Source organism: Phasianus colchicus, chromosome 3 (genome assembly GCF_987193195.1).
Source record: "Phasianus colchicus chromosome 3, bPhaCol1.hap1.1, whole genome shotgun sequence".
Classification (NCBI taxonomy): domain Eukaryota; kingdom Metazoa; phylum Chordata; class Aves; order Galliformes; family Phasianidae; genus Phasianus; species Phasianus colchicus.
The window spans coordinates 38,418,510-38,444,959 of record NC_143438.1 but is presented as its reverse complement, the minus strand read 5'-3'; the positions used below and the strand labels follow the sequence as shown (position 1 = coordinate 38,444,959).

The 26,450-nt window shown below is 39.5% G+C and overlaps 1 protein-coding gene across 3 annotated transcripts; it reads right to left on the bottom strand.

Annotated features, from left to right (window-relative positions):
• Positions 1-1,972: 1,972 nt before the first annotated feature.
• On the bottom strand, positions 1,973-26,228 carry FBXO15 (F-box protein 15). Of its 3 annotated transcripts, none has more exons than XM_090137314.1 (11): positions 23,947-26,228; positions 22,082-22,195; positions 20,074-20,178; positions 18,180-18,320; positions 17,274-17,516; positions 16,798-17,007; positions 16,516-16,645; positions 12,677-12,759; positions 11,362-11,507; positions 5,878-6,002; positions 1,973-3,086 (listed from the first exon to the last, which is right to left on the bottom strand). In XM_090137314.1, exons 1-11 carry the CDS (start codon positions 24,075-24,077, stop codon positions 2,817-2,819), a joined length of 1,698 nt encoding a protein of 565 aa, XP_089993440.1. In that variant the 5' UTR covers positions 24,078-26,228; the 3' UTR covers positions 1,973-2,816. The 3 variants fall into 3 exon arrangements, with proteins under 3 accessions (XP_089993440.1, XP_089993441.1, XP_031444887.2); XM_090137315.1 differs by having other exon boundaries at positions 23,805-23,988; XM_031589027.2 differs by lacking the exon at positions 18,180-18,320.
• Between the last annotated feature and the right edge of the window lie 222 nt (positions 26,229-26,450).

Genomic DNA, 26,450 nt, shown 5'->3' with positions numbered 1-26,450 from the left:
GAGTAGTTAAACACACACATTAAGGAGTTGATAGTGGTTGCCTTTTTTTCTTTTTTTTTTTTTTTTAAATGTGAAGGGGTTGTTCTCTGAAACACACACAAATCTTCTAACTTTTTTACTCTCACTTATGAGTACTTATACTTTCACGGAAATGGTCTTCAAATTTGGATAAATGACACTAAAACAGCTAAATCCTGTCCTCAGTATAAATCATCAACAAAATCATTAAAAGTAGCTGCAACAAATCCTGAAGCATTAGACAAAAGTGTCACATTTCATTCAGTGTGACCAGCAGCTGTATATTTGGATGACCCAATTTCAACTGATGCTCACCACTTCTCCTGTTCGAATAATTCTTCTATAGGATAAAAACGTTGCACTTGAGTGGGGCATTCAATCTTTCTGCCATCTTTTGTTACATTTATATAAACTATTTTCTGAAAAACATTTTTGCATTTAACAAAATCTGCCAAAACTTGTTATTTACCAGTAACGTTCTAATGAATGGGAAGGAAACAGCACACATGCTATTTTACTAGTAGGCTGTATTAGGCATAGGTATCAAGGTTTTGGTAGCAAGGCTGTCTCGGTGAGCAGAAGCCAGCTGTGGCCCTATGTCAGATCAAAGGCAGCCCCAGCCTGCTCTAACAGGGCCCCATCTCTGCCAGAACTGACCTGGTTAATGCTGGGTGTGCTCTGGGAGAACAGATGAAAAGAAGGGAAAACTGCTGATAAGACCAGCCAGGAGGAGAGAGGGAGTGAGAGAAAATGCAAGAGAGACATCCCTGCAACCACCAAGGTCAGTGCAGAAGGAGTGGAGAAGGTGCTGTGCAACAAAGCTCTTTTTTGCTTTTGCAATTTTATGTGTTCTTGCATAAGTTTTACTCACCATCTTTCTTTTTACCTTTGTTGAAAGCAATTCTAGTTCATCATCAGAATAGAGCACGTGAAAAACAGAGCATTAATGATTTACCAGAATTCATTCTTTATGTACTATCAGAGGTAAAACTGCAAGTATTCCTTTTTCGTAGTAAAACAGGGGGTTAATCCCTTTTGGCTTAGACCACCTCTGGGACATCCAGTTCAAAGTTTAGTATTTTGTACTAATCTCAGTTCAGAGAGTAGAAGGTTACAAGAGCAGACCCAAAATTAAACAATTAAACAAAAAAGAACAGGATTCTTCATTTTGGGTTATAATATAAATGTTGATTGAAACCCTCCACTAATACCAAAAATCATGGAGTCACAGAGAGCATTCAGAGAAGGATTATGAAGATGGAGAAGGGTCTGGAGGACAAGATGTATGAGGAGAAGCTGATGTCCCCATGTTGGTTCAGCGCAGAGCAGAAGAGCTGAGGGCAGGCCTGATGGCAGCTGCAGCTCCTCATAGGGAGCAGAGGGGCAGCGCTGAGCTCTGCTCTGTGTGACAGTGACAGGGCCCGAGGGAACAGCATGGAGCTGTGCCAGGGGAGGGCAGCTGGGGGTGAGGGAAAAGGTCTGCACCAGAGTATGGTGGGCACGGAATGGGCTGCCCAGAGCAGTGGACACAGCATCAAGCATGCTGGTGTTCAAGGAGAGTTTGAACATTGCTCTCAGGCACAGGGTTTGAACTCTGGGTGGTGCTGTGTGGAGCTAGGAATTGGACTCAATCCTTTTGTGAGTCCCTTCCAACTCAAGACGTTCCATGATTCTGTGGTTCCAGGTGCATAGCTGAAGCTCCCTGCAGCCCAGGAGAAACCCACAGTAGAACAGGCTGTCCTCTTGCAGCCCATGGGCACTACTACACAAAGTAGATCTCCACAGGTAGCCCATGGAGGAGCCCACAGTGTAGCAGTGGACGAGGCCTGAAGGAAGTAAGGCCCATGGAGAACCCTCTATTGAAACAGCACCAGGCCAGAACTGCAGCCCATGGAGAAGAGCGCCCACGATGGGACAGGAGGGCTGTGAAACTGCTGCCATGCCAACAGAGACCCATGTGAAGCAGTGCTTGGAGAGCTGCAGCCTGGGGGAAGCTCATGCAGGATCAGTTCAGGAAGGATAGCATCCTGTGGGATGGACCACACTTGGAGCAGATGTAGAGGGTGACCACAGATAAGTGGCAGAGAAAGCACTACAGACCAACCACAGCCCCTCTTCTCTACTGTCCTGTGTAGCATGAGGGGTGGAGGTAGAAGGAGCTGGTGTGGAGGGGGAAGGTGTTTTCAGTTTGCTTTTAGCTCTTGCTGCTTTAGGCTGCTAGCAGTGGACAATAAATTACACTCATCTCCCTATTCAGTGTCCTTTCTGCCCATTATAGTAAGTGGTGAGTGATCTCTCTGTCCTTAACCCATGAGGTTCTTCAACAGAACAGGGGAGAAAAGAGGGAGTGAGAGAGTGGTACAGTGGAGCTTAACTACCTATCAGTGTGAAACTACCACAGAGGCATAACGGTGAATGCTCTCAAATCCAGTGCATCTTAAATAAGGTAGAGCTTCTTCACAGTATGGCTCTCACAAGAAGTAATTTATTAACTATACTCAAAGGTGTCTATAAAAAAAATGATTCCTAAAAATATTTTCAAGGTGTACAGTACCAGCAACAGGCTAACAATGTGATGTTTAACAGGAAAAAAAAAAACCACAATTTTTATCAATATCCCTCTTCAATTTATCCAATGTCAGTTAACAAATGTATGCAATTTTACTTGTTAGTGGAAAGCCAAAAGTGCAAAACTTGCAAATAATATTTTCCATTCACATTAAATTTTAAACATAATAAAGTGAACCCTATGTATTTCATTATTATTTTAAAGCAATGAAAGCAACAATATAATTATATCAGTACTTTGTTCCATACCAATTATTAACCTTTTCCGTGCTTATGTAAAGAACGAGACTGACTATGAAATACTCTTTAGTTTCTTCCAACCACACCAACTCAACACAGACTTTACCTTCTGAATCTGCATAGTCTGTGATATAGATATGACCCATATAATCATAGAGGTTGGACACTTTGGAAGAGAGTTCCATGCAAACTGGGGCACTGAAACACCAGAAGGGTTTTTGAGTTTCATCCAAGACAGTAACATCCATCATGTAACAGTCCTACAAACAAAAACAGAAGAGATTACTTTCCTACACCAAGGCACAGTAAACAGTTCTATCCCTGATTTTAGGGAGGAATACTAAGGTTTCAAGAGACAGCAAGTTTTGGAATGAAGGAAAAAAATTCAAAATATAACTGATAATCTTTCATTGACTACTACAAACCAAGGTACGTTCTTAGAGATTTCTTACAGAAATCAAGTTTGCATCATACAAGCATCAAAAAAAAAAAACTCTTGCAAAACAAGAGATAGCACTGCCACCCTAAATCAGATGTTATTTCTTGAAGACTTTTAAGCCTTTAAAATCTGAGGTTCAAAAAAAAAGATAGTCCTTTCTATGTGAGAAATAAACCTAAGTTTAAACTAAAGTGTTCAACTTCCATGAATGCAGCAATCCTTGCAAAAACACACAATGAAACAACCCTTCAGGCAGCTAACACACACAATTATTCTATTTGCCAGCTATAAAGGAAATAATTCTTCCTGTTAAAAATTTCTTGAAAGTATTTCCTTAGAACACTACACAATTATATCACTTTCTAAGGCTAAAATCAGGATGCCAAATCTGGGGCACTTGCAAAGTGAAGGTTTTATGTATGTGCATATCAGTTGTTACCTATTCTCAGCAGCTCTGAATCATTAAGTGAATCAGCCTGTCTTAATTACGTTGTATATATGCATTACTTCCAGAAGCATCATTTGTTCCAAAAGCATAACCAACATAGCATCGCACATTCCATGTCAAGAAACAATTTGGAATGCTTTATTTCTCAGTACTATATAACTGTGTTTCTGTTGCTTTAACAATTTCTTCAGTGTTATTGTACTTCAAACAAACAACACAGAGCAGATGGCAAAACCTTAAATGACATACAAAGCTTCCATAAGCTTGTTAATATAGACTATGATGAGAAATATACAATTCAAACTAAATTTGATGATCATTTAATAACTTAATTAGGTATAAATATACTTGACACACAGTAGTCTTAAGAGAATCCTAGGGAAAAATACGTACTGTAAAAGTCCCACTTTCCTAATGAAATGGTATCAGCAGCATTCAAGTCAATGTTAGAGGTCCAAGTTTTTGCTCTTACCTGCCTAAAATCTGGTGGATATTTTACAGTGGCTCCGTGTTTACAATTGCTACTGAGCTAAAGAGGAGGCTCAGAAGATACAGTACCCTCTGAGGACATGGCTTAGAGACAGGAATGGTAGGTCAGGTTGGTCCTTGGACTTGATAATCTCAAAGGTCTTTCGCAGCTGAATGGTTCTGCAATTCTAAGAATTACTATTTTCTAATCTGACGCTTTACATTTCAAAGGCCAAATGTGAAAAGTAAAGCAGGGTGACCCTGAGCACTGGTAGCTCTTCTTTCTCCATGCATTCTGAAGTAATTCAATAACTTGTTTTCAAAACAAATATTCAGAGTGTCAAAGAAAGCTTTCTTTCTTAGAATATCAGATGAACTTCAAATAAATTCAAACTAGTATCATACTCTGCTCTGGTCGCTGGTTTTATTTGGCCTTCACTTGTTTTAAGAATTTTAGAGATTTATGTTAAAAGCTTAATTGAATTCTACCCATAGCTATGTGTCAACATGAGCCAGCTCTAGCATAAAATGAGACATTTAAAAAAGACTGATATTTATTTTTTCCTAAAAGCAAATATTCAGAATAACTTATGCCGTAAATACAAAGGACAGAATTGTCTTTAGAAATATTTCCTCAGCTAAAATTCCTTCTACTATAACATACAATACTCTTATCAACATCAAGAGGAGATGGATTTGTTGTTCTTTTGAAAACACCTAATTCAAAACAGTTTGGTACAAACTGAGGGAAAAATATGCAACTGAAAATCACAGTCACCATGTAAACAAGGAAAAAAACTGCTACAAATAAATAGAAAGAAAAGATTGGATGGAAACTCTAATTCAAACTCAATTCTAGTTAATCTTCTCAACAAATACACATTGGTTACTATGTTTTAAAATGAAGTTTATATTCTTCATTGCACAGAAAAACTGCTTGACATAAATAGTGGTTTATGCTAATGCTATGAACGAACCACTATGCTATCAAACAGTGCTTCATTCCACCTTTATGCAGGATTAGGAGAAAAGCAGTTTTATTGTTTTACTCCTTTCAAAGCAAATGTCAAAACTGAAATGAAATGTTGAACAAAATTATTTTATAGTAGGACTTGCAGGAATTTCTGAAATTTGAAAGCAGTACATTTAGAAATGTGTGCCTGCACTACTGCAAAGTCTACAGAACTACTCTTGATCTTTCTCCAAAACCATTCTTTTAGGAATTTTCTATGAGAAAACAAATGAGAAGTCCTCTATAATACAGTTTTTTAATCCAGCTGATCCCATTTGCATGACTCAAGAGCTAAAATCCTGACTGAATGCAGGCTATATTTTCTGATGGTGTCCACTGGCACCAGTATTCTTCAAGAAGTTTCTAACTTTCATTGCACATACATGCTACAACATAACTGCCCAGTATTTCCCCGAGGTTCAAGATCTATTGCTTACAAGGAAAAAGAAAGGCACTTGCACATCTGCAGTGCCTTGTTGGTCCAATGCTTCCAAGCAGTGCTAGTCAGACACAGCATCTTCATTGTCAAAAGCATTGCAGTTGTCAGCAAACATGCATAATGGGTCTATCATGCATTCTATTCTCTAAACCAGAAATATTTTAATAATATAGTATTTAGAACGTATATACATAATTCTATTTAGAGATGAACATTTCCAGAAATGAAAAGTATTTCTGACTGACCTTTACAATGCCTTTAAAGGCAGCTGTTTCCCAGGATAAGCCAACTGTCCCAATAAGAGGTATGTGCTTTGTGTTATCCTTTAAGCTTACAACTGTGAGCTTCAAATATCCATTTTCAATGTCACCTGAAAATATTAACATACATAACATTATACATCCACAAATAGAACAAAATCAAATACACTGTAAATATTTTTTCTTCTCTACTTTCGTCTGTGTCTTTAGTTGCCACCTGCTCACCTATAAAGCAACTCAGACATACACCACCAGCTAACTACCCAGCACATCACAGAGAATTGAAGTCACAATTCAGAGCTTTGATGCCATGATCCAAAGTAGAAACAGCAGCTAAAAAAATATTGAGTATACAAATCTCATGGCTACCTAAAGGAGTTATGTAAGATGCAAGGAATACACTTCATGTTTAATATTTCAGTCACATGCAGCAAGTGCCTCCATCATTGCCTGCCCCCAGAAGTCAGGGTCAACACGTAATACATGAATAAATGATTAAATATCTTCCCTTCATTTTTATTTACTATTATTATTTCTCTGAAAAAGAAAAGCAGGAAAACATGGCTACCAAACACAGCACTCCATGTGTGGCCTCATTAGAGCAGAGAAGAGGGAAAGGGTCACCTCCCTCCACCTGCTGGCAATGCTTTGATTAATACAACCTAGGATACCATTAGCCTTCTTAGCAACAAGGGCATATTGCTGCCTTATGTTCAGCTTGGTGCCCACGAGGACCCTCAGGTTATTTTCTGTAAAGCTGCTTGGTGGCATCCAGTAAGTACTGATGCTGGAATCACGTGCAGAGCTTCACATTTCTTGAACTTCATGAAGTTTCCGTCAGCCCACTTCTCCAGCCTGCTGAGGTTCTTCTGGATGGCAGCACATCGACCAGAGAAAGATCTGTCACTCTACCCTAGTTTTCTGTCATTAGCAAGCTTCTAAGTAAACACTCTGATCCACTGCTAGATCATTTTAAAAGATATTAAATAAGACTGGAATCCATACTGATCACTGTGTTGCTCCACTACTGACTCCCAGCTAGACTTTGTGCCATGGACTACCATCCTGTGGGCCTGACCATTTAGCTAGGGCATGTCTCCAGGCAAAATGCATCACTCCATTATCCTTGTAGTGAAGTCCCATTAGAGAACTCAAAGAGGAAAAACAAGCAGAATTCCCTTCCAGGTTCCAGTTCAACACACACACACAAAAAAATGCGCTAAGTATACCTTGTACCCACCCAGGTGATTCAGTTCCCAACTTCAGTAAATCAAGTCCAATGACAAGATTTCATTTAAGATAAATATTCAGGCTCTACAGAGTGAACATTAAGAGCCTGCACTTAAAGATGAGCTTTTATAAAGGAAATGTAAAATAACATCAGTCAACAAGCATTTTTTCAAAGGCTATTCAGTTATCCACAATTCAGATTTGAACAGAAGCAGTCATTCTCATTTATTCAAAACAAATGAAAACTTTAATGGAATAAAGGCAGACTGAAAAAAATACACCACTAATAAATTAATGAAGCCCAGGATATCACTATTGCACAACATTAATAACAGAAATACTGCATTGCTAGATAGGCCTATTGGGTAGGGTGTAACTCAGTAACTCTCAACTACAAACCAAGATGGAAAGAGGCAGCACAGAACAGGAATCTAAAGACTGACACAGATGGGTCATTTCATTCAATTATATAACTTTTTTTTTTTTTTTTAAGGTATAAACGTTCCATCCCAATGCTCATAGCCATAAGAAAGAAAATGTACTAGTAGAAGTTATCAAGTAGCCAAGCCTTCCTCAACCCAGTCAGATAAGAAAGGAAACAAAAGGCAGAGCAAGGAATATTAAACATATCCAGGGGAACATGGAGAAGACAAGTTAGACAGGGCTCGCTTAAAACTCATCTATCATTTGTTTCATTGTCCCCCCTCATAATAATCATAGTTCAGCTTATGCAAGACAGGTATAGCAGCTGAGCAGTCTTTTAGTCAGTACAAGTTAAAAGGCATAAGTATTTCCAAATAAAGGGAATGCCAATATAGAGAACATATATCATGTAGTCAAACCTCAGGGAAAGAAAGAAATAACTCAAGGAGTTATGAGTGCCTACGTGGCCAAGTGAATTTGTTAACCAGGTCTTAATTATAAGTGATGACTTAATTGTTGTTTTCATAGACAAAGCTGTGCTTCACCAATTCTGGTGGCCACAACATGCCTTACAGTGCTGAAATAACTTAAATTCGCAAATCAATCCTCAAGGTCAAGTGAAAAAATTCCAAACACACAATGCAATATCTTACAAACATATCTTACAAGCACTCTAAACACACAAAAAAATCACCTCATTACATTTTCTAGGCACAACACATCAAGTGACAACGAGCATTAATAAACTACAGACCTGAAGCTTAGGCTACCACATGGCTACAAAGTTATCCTTGAAGAGTTGAAGAGCTAGGTAAATACATTTTAAGACTATTTATTTAAAAGCTAGATGCACTATTCATGATTTTTGGATGAGTCAGATGTAAAAGTTTGTCACAGGTTTCTGAAAACAAGGAAAGTTTTCTAATACATTCAATTTGAAATCTTTTAGCATATTCCTCCTACAGTATCTGTCAACAGTAACGTATTAGCGATTCTGTTTAAACATAAAGAAACAAAATAAAATGCTAAACAACAGCCAAAACAGGGTGCTGAAAAAGCTAGCTACTGCAGCACAAGTATGAATTTAAAAAAAAACAACTGAAGTCACACTTAGTCCATCCACATGGTTCAATGAAGTGTGATATAACTTTTTTAATTTAATGCTATGAATTTTACAGAAAGAATTGAACACAGAAGCAAGAATGAACACAGCATTATTGGATACTAATGAAAAGCAGATAAATAAAGCAATTAGAACAAATAAAACAGTTATTCTGTGGAATAACAAATGGACATACTCTGGTAATCCAGCAGTGTCTACAGCTTCACAATGTAAAAAAAGTAACTAAGTAAAACTGCAGTATAACATCTGAAAAATGTTCTGTGCTTCAGGTTGTGAAAACTGCCTTTAGCACATCATATTCATAATTTTAAGATAAGTCTGGATGGGTAGAGAATTTTAAGACACAAGACTTCTTACTATGTTGGAATCCTCCATGCTTCAGAATCACTCCATGGAAATAGAAATGACTGTTGTTAAACAGAACCTAAAAACAAAGTTCAAAGCATGAAATACAGACTTGGCCTAACCTACACTTTCTGAAGCACCACCTTAACCAGGAAGAGCAAAAAGACAGACAACAAATCACTGTTGTCTATGTTACAGCAGAGCGCCATAAACTGCCTCACTACATTATTTTCAAACAGAAACTAAGGAGGAAACCAAGCATTTTCCAAAAGGAATTACTGTACAACTACATGGAAGATAACAGATGAGCTTATTTGCCTGCAGAACCACAGCTTCAGCTGGCTGATATCCTCTGAGAGCAGAATGGAGTGACTTCTTCATGCATTTAAAGGACACAAAGTCAAAACAGACAAGAAAATACTGGTGATCATAAAACATCCTCTAACTATCAAAGTTAGATGGCATCAGAACGTCAGCTCCTTTCTTTATAGCTTCTTATAACTTCTAAGCAGCAAAACAGCGATACCAATTAAGTAGATGTGCCACATATTGCTTTATCTTTTGCAGCTGGACAGCAAGGAGCCTCAAATTTTCATTTTAGACAATAAAAAATGGTATTTACTTCAGAAACAAGCAAACAAAAATTTAGAAAAACCACCACCCACATTCTCCAGCCAATTCATTAAAAAAAACACAAAAAACCCACCAAATTATTTTCTTGTAAAGGTATAAAGTGGGCTCCTGTAATAACAGCATCAGTAATAACAGTAGAGATTTCTATTGCTACATGGATAGAAATTCACTGAAGTTTAACCTTCCTCATGTTTCTTTATTTCAAGCTTGGACCTTTTAGGAAATCTGAGAATGCGTACGTTTCAAATGCTTCAAATTCAAAGGACTTCAACATTGCATGCTACACAAAAGCCTGCAGTCTAAATGTGAGTTTTTCCAACACCGTATCAAGCCTGATAACAGTGCCCTCTGCTGTCTTCTTTAAACACAGAATTTTCAGAAATCAACAGAAGGCTTGTTGGTACTCTTATTAGAAAAACAGTAAGAAGTAATAATTAATTCATGGTGTTTTATTCTTTAAGATCTGAGATTTATGAAAAACGATTTCAACTTTGACTAAGTAATTATCTTCTGCATTTTAGACCAATACATTTGCTTTGTGGGCTAGAGAAAGGATGACATTAGACAGGATCTTCCATTAAAAAAAAAGATGGCAGAAAAACAGAATTTTATGCAATAAACGAGATAGTACTTATATTTTCTGTAGTTTCACTGTTCATGCATTTGTCATTGGAGAGTTCAGTGGGCATATTATATTGTTAAAGCTTAGCTTTAACAAGTTACAGTATTTACCTACAAACATGCATATATATAAATACTTAGTAGTAACTGTCTCCAAGAAAAACACATCTCTGGCCAGCTTCACAGAATCTGTTGGCATTGTTGTAATTGAATAATATGCAGGATGAAAAAATAAACAGAAAGAGGCTCTGTCACCATATTAACTTATACTGTGAATGAAAGATGCCAGCAGAAGAGATCTTTGCTGGTAAAGCTTACACAGGAATGCAATAGTCACTGCAGGAGGATTCTTAAGAGAGCCACTTGTTCCCAGAGACTCCTGCTGCTGTCAAACAGTTGTGTAGCTGTAGGCAGGGCAGTGTTAAAGCCAAGCCAAAAGAAAGATTATCCACGTGGTTTTGCAAAACCTTAGTGAATTATTAAGTTGGGTTGTACATAAACAACTCTATTAAAAGAAAAAAAAAATTGAAAAACACAAGATAATTAAAAATAATCAAGGAAATTTTTTAATATACACATACACACACAAAAAGAAAGAATGGCAGAATGGGCAACCTTAAGCTGACCTATATAAAAGCTGTAAATCTTTAAGTCGGAAGTATATCTTATAAAAACATTTACATATGCATCCTTCCATGTACTTACAGTCTGCTTGAGAAGAATTCTACAGAAGAATGACTCCAGATTGTCTGAGAAGAACCTCGCTGTCCCTTATATTATAAGAATAGGCAATCTGAGCAAAAAGCTGTGCCATTGCACTAAACCAAATGAAAGCATCCTGATCATCTACAGAATGTACAGCTCAGGCCCAACATTATGTTAATGTAATAGCAGACAGACTTCACACAGAGCAAGCTTACAAAATCTTAGGAAACACCATGCAAATATAAAGAAATAATGCAACAAAAAATTATAGTTTGCTCTGAAAACTAATATCAGTTTCTTCCCTCACCAAAGGTAAACTGAATATAAGAGGGAAAGCATAACAGTAGAGATAATTTTATAAACAGACATTATTGTTCTGTGAACTCAACCTTTTCTGCAGAAGAGACTCCTGAATGTTCCACACATGTAAGTATGCTTTTCACTGTGCATATCAAGATGTAAGTCGTAGTCATGCAGTCCATATTCCGGGTCAATATCATCCAGCACAGGTTTATCAGGTGGAAGAACGTACTGACTTAAGTTAAAAAAAAAAAAAAGAAAAGAAAAAAAAAGAAAAGCAAATGAGTTAAGCAACAGGGAAGAACTTAATACAAAGAGATACAATATATAGCCTACACTGAGAGGATAATTTTGGAGAATTTATGAGAAAAAAAAATTCTGAAGATACATATTCACTTTTTTTTTGCTGATACTTTTGAAAGTCAAACATCTCTAGTTCATCATGTTTCTCTAACAGTTTATTAGTAAACTGTCCAGTCCAGCCAAAGGCAGAAAATACAAGAGTCAACCTGAAAAGATACATCTGTAACACTCCTAAGTACAGACTTGTTCACGTAAGATGAAAACTGCATCATTTTAATTACAAATCTAAAAGCCAGTGAGATAGACTTCTCTAGAATATCAGTTATTGTCTGTAACTACTAAACTATTGCACACAAGTTATAAGTAGAGCCCAAATTCCAGAGCAAATCCTACATAATGTCTGTTTGCTGTTCAGTGAGATCATATTAAGTCTTACCTTAAATGAAAAAAAAGTCATACCAAGTTATAGCAGGCATGCAAGACTACCACTAGCATATACAACTGTGTCTGAATAACAAGGTGAGCAGGTGGGAGAAGGGGAAAAACAAATTTCTAAAATAATCTCCTACAGCTAAAAATGTTCCCACCTTTTCAAAATGTTTATAGATATTATGCACTTTATACACAGGAAGAAAACACTTGATGGGAAATTCAGTCAGCTTTGCAACCAGACTGAAAGGCACCTTACCAATACACTAGGATTTTTTTCCCTCTCCTCTTACACAACTTAAAATTATTTTCCCACGCCCTAAAATGTCGTCTTTTTAGGTTTCCTTCTGAGAGAAGGAAATGAAAGGCCTGCACGTGAAAAGAAAGTATTTGGAGGAAGAGAATATTTCTAACTTTCTCAAAATAGCAACTGCTTATATGATTGAATTATCTCCTTAACAGCATAACAATGGCAACATTTCAGTATAAAAATACTTCTGCATCTTTGTATATAGTTACCCTAACTTGTTTCTAGTGAACAAGAATGGTCAATTACTGCTTAAATACAAACTCTTATCAGCAACCAATTCTAATTGGAAAACTAAGTTTTACTCATAAGGTTATCTTTATTGCCCACAAAGAAGGGGAAAAAAAAAAAAAAACAAAACTTACACTGTTGCAGAACCCAAAGCACTTCTCTCAAGAAGTTGATGATAATGAAGACTCACCGTAACAAAAGCAATTTCATTACTTCCCTGCAAAGATAATTAAAGTAGGTGCATTTTCATCTGGAAATACTCTTTTTTATAAGGTCTTCCAGAGCATTGAAATTCACTGATAAATGCTGCTGCTTATTACCCTGCCTGTTATTGTAATAATGGCACCATTTAACATGGACAAACACTCCTATTACTGCTACTCTTTTCATAAGAGTATGGAATGTATGTAAAAGATCACTGCACTCCTGTTTAATGGGGAAAAGCAAGGAAACTGGCTATGCCAAGGCAAAACTTAGCACCCACAATTTGTGAATCTTACCTTTCTAGCACCTACTTACCACTTCAACAGGATTCCTAAGAAGAATTAAACAGACCTTACTCTCAGCTACTGAATACCTAAGCATCAAGCTTTACATCCATAAGGAACTATTTGCAAAGAGGGTAAACATCAGTGAGGAATACAGAGCTATTCAACAGAAAAACTGAATTTCAAAGTAAAACCCTAGATGTCTTAATCAGATTAGAAAAATGGTAAGACATACATTCTATAGGCCTGAATAGCTCAAAGAAAAATTAAAGTTTGTGTTGAGAACTAAACAGAGGCAAAGGTATATATTTTATTTGCAGAACTAGAGAATACAAAAGATCCTACCTCTTGCTTTGTTAAGAAAAATGCATTTTTAAGTCCTATATTTGCATACACATCAGTGGTAAAAAACTGTCAGTATTCTATTATACTCCCAAAAAGCAGTCAACCATTGTTTTCATGTCTCTGGGCCACCAAATAGAAAATTACACCCCCAATCAAAAAAATTTTTAGTTACACTCATACTTTCGTAGAGTAAAATTAAAACAATAAAAGATATAATTCGATGGGTAAGAAAGTGGTTGAAAGGCCACAGACAGAGGGTGGTGATCAATGGCTCTATGTCCAGGAGGAGGCTGGGAACGAGCGGCGCCCCCCAAGGGTCTGCCTTGGGACCAGTGCTATTTAACATCTTTACCAATGACATTGATGATGGAATTGAGTGCACCCTCAGCAAGTTTGCTGATGACACCAAGCTGAGTGGTGCAGTCAACACAGTTGAAGGAAGGGATGCCATTCAAAGGGACCTTGAGAGGCTAGAAAGGTGGGCCCAGGTGAACCTAATGAGGTTCAACACAGCAAAGTGCAGAGCTTTGCAGTTGGCCAGAGGAATCCCAGGCATCCCTACAGACTGGAAGGAGCAGTCCTTTAGAGCAGCCCTGTGGAGAAGGACCTGGGGGTCTTGATAGATGGAAAAACTTAATATGAGCCAGCAGTGTGCCCTTGCAGCTCAGAAGGCAAATGGTATCCTGGGCCCCATCAAAAGAGGGGTGGCCAGCAGGGACAGGGAGGTAATTGTCCCTCTCTACTCTGCCCTTGTGAGGCCCCATCTGGAGTACTGCATCCAAGTGTGGAGCCCCCAGTACAAAAAAGACAGAGAGCTGTTGGAGAGGGTCCAGAGGAGGGCCACAAAGATGATCAGGGCGCTGGAGCACCTCCCCTACAAAGACAGGCTGAGGGAGCTGGGCTTGTTCAGCCTGGAGAAAAGAAGGCTGCGGGGTGACCTCACTCAGCTTTCCAGTACCTAAAGGGAGCCTACAAACAGAAGGGGAGTCTATTCTTTGAAGGGGTAGATAACAGCAGGACGAGGGGAAACGGTTTTAGGTGGAGGGTGGGAAGATTTAGGTTGGACATCAGGGGAAAATTATTTACAGAGAGAGTGGTGAGGTACTGGAACAGGCTGCCCAGAGAGGTTGTGGATGCTCCGTCCCTGGAGGTGTTCAAGGCCAGATTGGAGGGGGCCCTGGGCAGCCTGGTCTAGCATAAATGAGGAGGTTGGTGGCCCTGCATGTGACAGGGGGGTTGGAGATTCATGATCCTTGAAGTCCCTTCCAACCCTGGCCATTCTGTGATATAATGAGATACATTCATTAGTCATGGCATCTCCCCATCTTCCTCTTTCCAAATACCATAAAGCCCACAGAACCTGTTTATGGTAGTCAAGACAGCTAACATCAACCACTTCTGTTCTGTTGCCAAGCTATGTTGAAAATATGTTGAAAAACCAAGATGTCAGTCATCTATGACTATTACATTCATCTACAACTATCTATCTATGGTTACTCTGCCCATATAGCAAGCAAGAGCAGCTGTTCAGAAGATTAAGCAGGAAAAATGTACTAGAATGCGACAATCAATTGTTAACAAATTTGTGGAACTTATATTAAATCATTTCCAGGTGCTGAAGTTCTTTCAAGCACAGGAAGAGGTAACATATCAACAAAACCATAGGGACAACAACACATGGACACCAATCTACTAAATAACATCTGAATATCAAAGGAAATTGTTGTTTAGTTATCTGAGCTTTTCAAAGATTGAGAAAGTCAGAATCAGGCTTGCAGAGGTCAGCCAGTCCCAAGATTTCTAGGAAACTGACTCCTTTAAGTAATGGTGAAGCAAGTATTCTTTATGTGGTTTTAAACAGTTCCTCTGGTAATTGCATGTATTTGAGATAGCAAGAGTTCCCAGCTGAAAATAAAAATAGTTCTGAATTACTGTTCATAGCCTCCCTGAGCAAAGCTCCTTGCCAATGCTAAATAATATAATTAAATCTACCTTATTGCCATGTGTGTAACCAATGAAAATTATACAAAAGGAATATTATATAATCAAATAATATTAAGATTTTATAATAATGAAATAAGCAAGAGAGTTAGGCACAGCGAGACAAAGAGAATAAATAGGATGCTTACCTGTGTCGTGGGCTCGCTCAGGAAACTCCAGTGGAGTGGATCTTCCAAAGAGAGAGAAAGATCCTTCCTCACTGGTAGTCAGCTCTTAAATGGGTCTAGGAGAGGTGGAGCCAGGCTCCACCCCTTCCTGCAGCACAGGTGAATTGCTTTCACCTGTGCTCCCAGGGCTGACTCATTGCTCACCTCAGGTGATCAATCAGAGGTTCAGGCCGTGACTCAGCAGTTCCCATACACTATGGCAGGGGGAACAAGGAATGGTTGCCACCCCTGAACTCAACTCAAGAGCAGAATGTTTGAGCCAGACTTCCACAGAATCTTGCTTTAAACCACTTCAGGAAGACACCTGGGTCCCAGCATATCTATCCAGTGCAAAGATGCATATTCCTTCTAAGCAGATATCTGCTTTAGAAGTTTTAACCTGCTCTCTAAAAGATGTTCATCTCTATGTACAGCTCACAAAGACTAACCCCTTAATGTAGATATTTCAGTTAGACACTGAATATCACAGAGCATCCCCACAAGGGCCCTACTTACAGCCTTCCTACTGCTAAGAATAGGATACAATTACTTGGTGATGTAGACCAAAGGAAGCAATTGGCTTCCAAAGTGCTTTGTAGGAATGTATTGCTTTAAATGAAAGGAACGGGTCAAGCAGGGAGTGTAGGAGCTGAGAAGCACTGTCACCCTCAAACTCTGCTATTTAAAATGTCTTTGAGTAATCAAAATTTGACATACAATGACTGCAAAATAAATACAACTGAACACAGAAATAATGTTTTTACAGTATCTAATACATTGATATAAAACAGTTCTTAACTTAGAGGCATTTTTCTTTAGAAAGTACAGATACACTTGTGACAGCTCTATAGAATACAGTAAATTATCAAATAACTATTTCTACCTGTATTTTCCCGCTTTTAGTTTAGACAAGAGTTTTAAAATCCAAAGTAAATAAATAAACAAACAAACAGAAAAGATGCAATAAAACTAAAAGACAAAATGTTTCCTTACTTTCCACAGTCCTACAACAAGTCCTGGATTCAAACTGAAGAGTTGGACAAGGTTATCAGACCCAACTGCTACACTGCTTTCAGTCAAGTGAGAAAGAGAATACTCAGCAATTAGGGAACGTCGACGAGGACTGTGAGAAGAACACACAGAATATAGTAACAAGATTATAGACGTAATACAGATAGGCTTTCTAGGAAAGAAACAAATTCAGATAGCTTCTACAGCATCGTTATCAACAAGTAATAACAATAAAAATGTCAAAAATCATATGTTAAAACTCACCCATTCTTGCTGGGAGCTGTGCTTTGGTCAGGAAGCAGTGGTATAACTCCAAATAATTTTAGGGTTGACAGAACGTCTAAGCATGGCCAACCTGTACCATGCCAAAATATACTAACAGACGTGTGCTTAAATGATAGGTGTGCCTTCTCCATTACATGTTCCTTTCCATTTTTGTCCTTTAGAACAATTATCCAACTCAAGCCAGAGGCTCTGTTATTTGGGGATTGAGAGAGAATGGGAGTGTTTAGAAAAACAAACAAACCAATCACAAAGGTTCTCAAAATAACTATGCTTACAATATTTCTAAATTTGAATTAATTGCTATTCATTTAGATCATTCATAGGCTATAACTGTACCTTCACAACACAGTATGCATTTTATAGATCTGTTTTTACATTTCCTCAGCTTTCCAAAGCCATTAACATTCTGTACATTTTTCCTGAGTAAACGTCTTTTGTGACAAGGCATTGCTTACTTTATAGCTTTTTGGTTTTTACATGGAAGACCTGTACATGGATCTACAGGTTTAACAAGTTGCATTACTCTAGTTTTGACAGCAGCTATTTGTTTCAAGATGTATTCTTTCTTCCAGTATCCAGGCTTTCTATCCTCTACAACAGCACAGCTCGAAGGAACAGTTTCCATCTGTAAAAACTCATTTTTCCAAATTCTCCGTTTTGCTGGAAAACAACTGAAATACATTTTCAGCCAGATTCCACTGGAAAAAAAGAATAGAACACAGAGGAAAATCACACAAATTTCAAGTTACTTAATTATAAGCATAACCATCAAACCACCTCAGCAATACAATAGAAAGTCCATCTTACACAGGCAGATCTCAGTTATCGCTGAGCATAATGTTGGCAGAAAATATGAAGTCTCAGAGCATCAACAAATCAGGCTTAATCTAAATCTAAGTTTAAAGAGGACCAGAATGTGTAGCCTCCCATATACCAATCATTGCAAAGGCACAGTTTTTACAGTTTTCCATATTATGATCTCTGAATAGCTCATATCAAGAGTAAAGCTGAATGCTAAAAGATGGTAGATGTCAGTCACCATGCCTCATGAGCTTATGAGACCATCTCAGAGGATACAGACTCTTTGGATATATTTTTCCTTCTAGAGTATACATGTATACATACTAAGTGAGATCTACTTAGAACTTCCTGCTGAAACACAAGAAACACAAGAAACAACCACAAAGATTTCAGTTCTGAAACCAAAAACAAGACAAGGAAAAGGCTGAGGTAATCAATTTTTTTGCCTTGATCTTCTCTGATAACTGCTTATCACACAGTCCTCAAATGAAAGATTTAGAAGGAGGAGATTGGGAAGCAACATCTCTCCTGCTGTGAACAAAGATCAGGTTCGTGATCACCTGAGGAACTTTAACATCCACATGTCTATGGCTCCCAAGGACACGAATCCCAGAGACCAGAGGGAATCCGCTGATGTAGTAAGCAAGACACTCTCAAGGATACTTGAAAAAGCCATGGCAGTTAGATGAAGTCTCTTGCAACTGAAAAAAGGCAACATTATAACCATTCTTAAGAAGGGCAAAAAGGATGACCCCAGGAACTACCCACCCATCAGCCTCACAAATCATAAAGACATCCAACAAGGAAGCATGAATTTGCCTCTGACAGCAGATTACATGTGGCTTTTGCCTCATGGTGTTAAGTATATTATTTACCTCAAGATCTCTTATCAGACACTATCACAATAAACCAACTCAATCTATTCATGCTAACTTGAGTGCCAGAATCAGACATGAACTGACATTCATCATTTGACCACACCGCCAAAATGGTCTAAGCAAATCTAAAAGATCTTCTGGTGTTCTATCATCTTAGATCATGCTATACAGTTACCTTCTACCAGTGAAGAAATATCGCATGACAGAAAGGAAGGACAACTACTACATGCTGGACTTGGGGGTAGGGCAGAATGAGGGGACAGAAACATTACCCTGCCTTCAACAGTTATACTGAAGACTTCAATACCAAAGACATTATGTGAAGAGCCCAAAGACAAAACACAGCACTGGGCATCACAGATGCACCATACTGAAAGACTGATAGCTCAGCTGCATCAAGAGCCATTGAACCTGCTTAACAATAAGGACAGCAAAGCAGTTCTCAAGAAGATACTCTGCCTGAGAAAAGACTAGTTTTGTCACAGTTGAAATTTCTCTTAATGCACCAAAAGATTCAGAGACTCAGGAAGGCCCATAGAAATCCAACAGAAAGAAGTGACCCAGTCTTACTGAACCAGATGGTCTCCTCAATAAAGAAAAGCAACTTATCCTCAAATCATATTTTTGTCCATAGCAATCACTGCTGAGATTAGAAAATGGAAATGCTGAGATGGAAGCAGACAAACACCAGTTTAATCATGTTTTACTACTCTGAAGTTGAAAAAGCACATTAAGATACATAACTTGTGTTAACTATACAATTTTTACATGTATGCATGTGCTGACAGCCTCAAAAAAAGTAAATCTGGATTATGACCTTCCCTTGAAATTCTTAAGTTCTAAAGGTGAACTGATCAAATTTTGGCAAATAAGTGAAATACAGATGACTACTAGTTGCAGCAACTTACTGTACAGGAAGTGATTTTCTCATTTAAATAATACCAATGCAGCAGAATCCTGGGGAAAAAATGATTCCTAGGTATGCTAGTTACCTGTACAAATGAAAGCTCTTGATCCTTTCATAAAGTCATGTTGAAATTAGCTCAGTATGAACAATAACAAGACAGTTGCCAATATTTATGTCTGGCCTTCCATTTAAAAGTCACCAGAATTGGATAGACAGTAACAGATAAAAGCCACCAGTCAATCACTTGACTAAGTCAAATTCTCTGCAAACAGACCAAAAAAAGAGCTAAAGAAGTTATAAAAGCTTGATTCCACAAAGCTACTGTCTACACACCACTAAAGACTGCCTGAGCTAATGACCCAGTGCAGGTGCTTATGAATACAAACAGAAATAAATGCAAATTTTACAAAAAAAAAAATGCTAACAACAACATTTCAAAGCATCATATTTACGTTTTGCCTGATAATTCCCACTAAAGTTAATAGGGCATGCACAGCTAAAATTCCATGCAATACATTGTACTGTGAGCTATGCAATACACTTTCAGCACAGTAATTGCCAGTAGGTAATATTCACCAGTGCTTTGGCATCAGTGAAACTAGATTAGAAAGACTAGTAACTCAGGTAAACTCAGCTGATGTACAAGTAAGACTAGCACACTTTCCTTACTTATCACTGGCCAGCTGATAGAAGCGCTTGTTCACACAAGCCACATGCAGCAGGGATACAGCATCCAAATAGGAAAATACCTTTATCAGCATTTCTGATGGCATGCTGGAAAACAGAAGAAACAAACCCAGTTAGATTTGTCTGCAAGTACCAGAAATGAAAATAGCAAAGAACTTTAATACTAAACTGGAGTAAAAGGGGAACAAAACTCCAGCTTGAGTCCCAAGACCAAGCCTCAATTCAAGAATTAATTTGCAGAGTTTGGGTTCTAATTTATCTTTGATCTATCATATTTGCTTACAACAGTTTCTAACAACCTAATAAAGTGGTGTAAGACATTACATGAAGTTTTGGGTTTGCATTTTCATTTAAGTTAAACCCAGCTTGACACAAAACTACCTCATTCAGTCTCTCACTTCTAGTATCATGATTTTACAATTTAACCCATGAACATTCACCAGAACTGTGTATACCCACCCACCCCAACTGTGCTGCTAGGATGTACCTGCACAGAAATGTCCCAGTCCAACGGTGAACAATCATGCTATATCTCATCAAAATATTCAAATCATGTGTGCTCTGAAGCCTCACACAACTCTAATTTATGCCAACAGAAAGATGTGAACTTCAAAATAAGAGTTGTGCAAAACCATAAAAACATTGATTGTCCATCAGGCAGCTTGCTGACCTGCAGGTGCCAGCTGCAAAATTCCACATGCACTGGTTTTTTTGCAGCCTAAGTACAAGTGAACACAGCCTGGAGATAAGATACTATGATTTTTCATTTTAACAGACAGAAACCCTGAACTCTTACAGTAGTACCTGGTAACAGCACAGAGTTTATTAAATAAATTTTAAAAAGTATTTTATACTCTAACTTTTTAGAGCATGGCAGTATGATAATATCAAAATCACAAAAAAAAAAAAAAAAAAAAAAAAAAAAAAAAGTCCTGTGAAATAAACACCACAGCCATGTCTCTTTTTTTTTTTTCCCAGTTGTATCATTTAAAACCTGCTGATTTATAACGCTTGATTCCATACATATGCAGATTTCAAGCATATAAGTATAATAATGCCAGTACTCCACAGCATGTATTAAAACTAAAAAATTTAGTTGTACTAAAAGAGAAGCAAGCATGCCAAAACTTGCATGGTTATTTAAGTGAAGGGATTCAAACTGTGTCAACTCAAAACAGCTAATTCCAGAGAAAACTTAAAAATGATCTCTTGAAAAGTTACAAATTATTTAACATAATATGTCTGACCTAGAATTCTGAATAGTAGTTTCTACACCCACATTATTTTTCCTTTGAAGGAAGCTTTTTTCCTCACCTTTCATATCAAACTAATAACACAAGGCATTCAAGGGATTGAACTGGTTTTACAATGAAAAACAGAAGAAAAGACTAATACAGAAGGCTGCAAAATATATGAAACAAAGGAACAAAGAAACAATCCTTTATGAAAAATATTGTTAGGTGTTTCTGGAGAAACTTAAAAGACTTTCAAAAACAAAATAATTTACAAGTGCTCTTTCAATGTCGAGTAAGGAGAGAAATATTTACTTTGAGCACAACTGCAGCAGCTATTTTCCTTCCCCTCACTCCACCATTTTGGCTCCCTACAAAAACTAGTAAGTATCAAAAACAACATCAGAAGTTTTATTCCAGGTGGCTTTTCTTTATGTAACACAGTAACACTGTTTTATTTTTAAGGATCATCACATCCCCTGATTTACAAAGGATTTACTGAAGGCTTTGCATGACTTGGAGAACGTGGCTTGATATCATTTGGAAGACCTACATACTTCATGGGAACTTAGAAAGGGATGTGAAGTAGAACTATGCCTGAAAATATCAGAATGTTAGCACAGGATCACAATGAAGGTCAGGAAAGCAAATCTTTTCAATTCTGAACATCTGACATGTCCAATACATGAACTTAATAAATTTAAGTTGGTTTATAGCCTGCAAGCACTCTTCCTCTCTTAAACTGAAGATATACTTACTTCTCAATGCACACACTAGGTTTTGAATTTATGGAAGGTGCCCAACACAGGCTGTCAGCATTTACAGTTTCAGAATATTTCTTAGATCCAGCAGCAAAGCTCTGTGACATATTCCTATAAAGTAAAAGCTCTTAGTCACATCATTATGCAAACATCTCAGCGGAGGCAAGATGGAATACATCATATGGTAACTCATTATTATCAAATAATCTGAACAATTATCACCAAGTTAAAATGCCTGACATCAGGAAGATGGCAGATTTAAACTCACAGGTCTCTCTCCTCTGATTAATCTCTCACAGTAGTCGGATAGGAACATGCCATCAAATGCAATTTGATTCAGTAGAGATCTATTAGACAGCCACATCACTGTTGGCACCAGAATCAAGCTCCAGACAGACCCCTACACTAAGTCAAACTCGCTGTGTTAATCTTCTGGTTTGCAGCATAATTCTACAGATATTTTTGAACCATACAGCTTTACTAAATTATTAAAAAATATCGAATAGAACAATACTTAGAGATTTTCCCAAAAGTTGTCAAGGCTTAAAAAGAGTTCCCTTGACTGTAAAACAGAATCATATTTGAGACAAAGCTACACTCTCATTTCAGGTTTTCCCCTGCTAAAATACAAGCAACAGTGCAGGCGATAGTTCAATAGAAGGTATCAGTGTTTTTATTGTTCAGTAATACAAAATAATTTGGAAAGAAGAAAAAAAGCAATTTTGCATACATCTAACACAAAACCTTACAAACAAATTGGCAACACATTTTTCCTAGTTTTCTGGAAGACTGAACTTCATAAGTCACAATCAAAATATCTTCAAGTTAGTTGCATATTTTTGGATGGAACTGTTAGAAATATTACACAAAAACATACATATTTCAGTTTGGATGACAAACTCTAATAGATTAGCAACATTAATAGCAACAAAAAAAGTAACCAGATGTCAGATACACCCTGAAGGTCAAGTAAATGTTTCACGGATGTGCATTATTATTATCAAGTACATTTAGAAAATGAGATTAAGTACCACTGTGAATCAGTTTGTAACAAACTGCACTATTCAAGAGCCATTAAAAGGATTTAGAGCCAAATTCTGTTCAACAGCAGCTGAATTCCCTCTCTACCAATGGAGATGCTCTACCCTAGAGGCACAACAACCTCAACTGCTGTTCCGTTAGGTTTCAATTTGTAGAACTCAGTTTTATATCAGTATTTTCACTTGTGTACCCTGTAGTACTTGCAATGGGAACACTGCCCTTTATTGTTTTGCAGCTGGCCAGGGAACAAACCTACTTCAGAAAACATAGAGGAAGCTGAGAGTAGTGACAACACCTGTCTACTTCTCCAAATGTAGCAGTATAGGTGTAGATAAATACCAATGTCAGCAATACTCTGACTTCTGCTTTGCTCTTCAGCTATCGACCCCAAAGGTTTCTTGAAGGGCGGGCATTATCCCATTCCCATAGGTTAAAAAGGGGAGGAATAAACCAGCTATTAAACTCCAGACTACACAACAGCGTTAGTAGAAATCACAGAATGGCCAGGATTGGAAGGGACCTCAAGGATAATGAATCTCCAGCCCTCCTGCCACATGTGCCTTCTCAACCCCGCTTCTGAACTTGGTGCTGTAGGCTACAGCACAAACTCCACAGAGAAATCCTCCCATCTACTACACCAGCTCCAACACACACATTTGCCACGAGGTCCCCTAAGCACCTCACAGACCGCGTTTCCAAGGAGAACAACGGAAAGGACAACGGCCCACGCCGCCGTAGACGCTTCGAGAAGTGCCAGGGGCAGCTCTGGGGGAACAGAACCCTCGGCGGACACTCCTCAGACCGAGCAGGGAGGCCATTACCTGAGCCCGGCGGCCCGGCCGGACCGAGAGGCAGCAACCGGGGTAAAGGAACACAGCCGCCCAAGCCCGGCTGGAGCAGGAGCCGCTTCGCGGCCGTACTGCAGCGGGGCCGAGCCGCGAGCTGCCGCCATGGCAGCGGGTCGGCGCGGTGCGGGGTGGGGAGCGCCGCGCCCCGAGGCGGGGTAGGGCGGAGCCGCTAGCGGCTGCACCTCGTACAGACTTGGTTTTGAATGGCAACGAGAGCTCGTAGGCTCGGGGCACCGCGCCGTGTCGGCCTCGGCGATCTGAGCGCCCAAACCGAGGTCTGAAGGAACGCCGGGCTCTCAGTGTTGCAGTGCCTCTTACAGATGCTTCACCGAACAGGGAAAATGGGATCTGAAGTCACAGAATCACGGAATCATTAAGATAGGAAAATACTCTAAGACCATCTAGTCCAAGCGTCAGCCCATCCCAACTGACCACGTCCTTCAGTGCCACATCCACGTGGTTCTGAACACCTCCAGAAATGGGGCATCCACCACCCCCCTGGGCAGCCTTTGCCACTGCAGCACCATTCCTTATGAGGATTTCTTCCTAACATGCAACCTGAACCTCCCCTGGCACAACTTGAAGTCATGTCCTCTTATCACTATTATGTGTGAAGCCAACCTGCACCTTACTACAGCCTCCTTTCCCAGAGTCGCAGAGAGCAATAAGGCCTCCTCTGAGCCTCCTCTCCTCCAGAAAGAACAGATATTTGAACTCACAGAGCCACAGAATGGTTTGGAAGGGACCTCAAGGACCATGAATCTCCAACCCCCTGCTACAGGCAGGGCCACCAACCTCCCTATTTAATACTAGACCAGGCTGCCCAGGGCCCCATCCAATCTGGCCTTGAACACTTCCAGGGACGGGGCATCCACAGCCTCTCTGGGCAGCCTGTTCCAGTACCTCACCACTCTCACAGTAAAGAACTTCCCCTGGCATCCAACCTAAATCTTCCCTCCCTCAACTTAAAACCATTTCCCCTCGTCCTGCTGTTATCTACCCCTTCAAAGAATAGACTCCCCTTCTGTTTGTAGGCTCCCTTTAGGTACTGGAAAGCTGAGTGAGGTCACCCCGCAGCCTTCTTTTCTCCAGGCTGAACAAGCCCAGCTCCCTCAGCCTGTCTTCGTAGGGGAGGTGCTCCAGCTCCCTGATCATCTTTGTGGCCCTCCTCTGGACCCTCTCCAACAGCTCGCTGTCTTTCTTGTACTGGGGGCTCCACACTTGGATGCAGTATTCCAGATGGGGCCTCACAAGGGCAGAGTAGAGAGGGACAATCACCTCCCTGTCTCTGCTGGCCACCCCTCTTTTGATGGAGCCCAGGATAACATTTCCTTTCTGAGATGCAAGAGCACACTGCTGGCTCATGTTAAGTTTTTCATCCATCAGGACCCCCAGGTCCTTCTCTGCAGGGCTGCTCTAAAGGACTGCTTCTTCCAGTCTGTATAAATGTCTGGGATTCCTCCAGCCCAAGTGCAAAACCTTGCCCTTTGCTGTCTTGAACCTCATAAGGTTCACCCAAGCCCACCTTTCAAGTCTGTTGAGGTCCCTCTGAATGTCATCCCTTCCTTTCACTGTTTCAACTCAATCTTATAGAACAGCTTGAGTAACTTCTATTTGCACAAGAAATTATTCTCATGCCCCATATCAACAATACATTCCCTAGGAAGCAGGAGAAGAGATTTTTCTAGATACTCTGGAATTTGGCGATCCCAGATATGTGTACAGATGGGGAGAAGAACTCAATAAGAGCAGTCCTGTGGAGACTTGGGGGTCCTTGTGGACTGAAAGCTGGACATGTGTGTGCCAGCAGTGTGCGCTTGCAGCCTGGAACACCAACTATATCCTGGGCTGCATCAAAAGAGGGTTGGCAGCAGGAAGGGGGTGGGAATCATCCCCCTCTGCTCTGCCATCATGAGGCCCCATCTGGAGTACTGAGTCCAGGCGTGGAGCTTCCAGCACAGGAAGGGTGCAGAGCTGTTGGAGCAGGTCCAGAGGAGGGCTGCAATCAGAGTGCTGGAGCATCTCCTATGAAGAAAGGCTGAGGGAGTTCAGCTTGTTTAGCTTGGAGAAGAGGAGGCTCTGGGGAGACCTCGTTGTGGCTTTCCAATACTTGAAAGGAGATTAAAGGCAGAAAGAGTACTGACTTTTTACAAGGGTTAATAGTAACAGGATTAGGGGGAATAGCTTTACAGTAAGAGAGTGGAGACTTAGATGTGAGGAAGAAACTCTACTCAGTGTGGTGAGGAGCTGGCACAGCTGCCCAGAGAAGCTGTGGTGCTCCATCTCTGGAGGCACTCAAGCCAGGCTGGATGGGGCCCTGGGCAGCTGAGTGGTGCGGAGCAGCCCTGCACATTGGAGGGGTGGGGCTGGGTGGGCTTTGAGAGCCCTTCCGACTCAAACCATTCTGTAATTCTGTTTACTGGCTGAAATACCAAATACATCACTCCCACACACGCAAGACCCTCTGCTCTCTGTCT

Excerpts from the sequence above, each read along its gene's own strand:
- FBXO15 (XM_090137314.1), bottom strand. The coding sequence starts at position 24,077 with ATGGCGGCAGCTCGCGGCTCGGCCCCGCTGCAGTACGGCCGCGAAGCG. Across the intron at positions 18,321-20,073 it reads TATCAGCTGGCCAGTGATAA|TTGCAAGAGACTTCATCTAA; the intron begins GTAAGGAAAGTG and ends GCCTTTTTTCAG. Across the intron at positions 6,003-11,361 it reads GAGTCTCTTCTGCAGAAAAG|GTGACATTGAAAATGGATAT; the intron begins GTTGAGTTCACA and ends TAATATTTTCAG.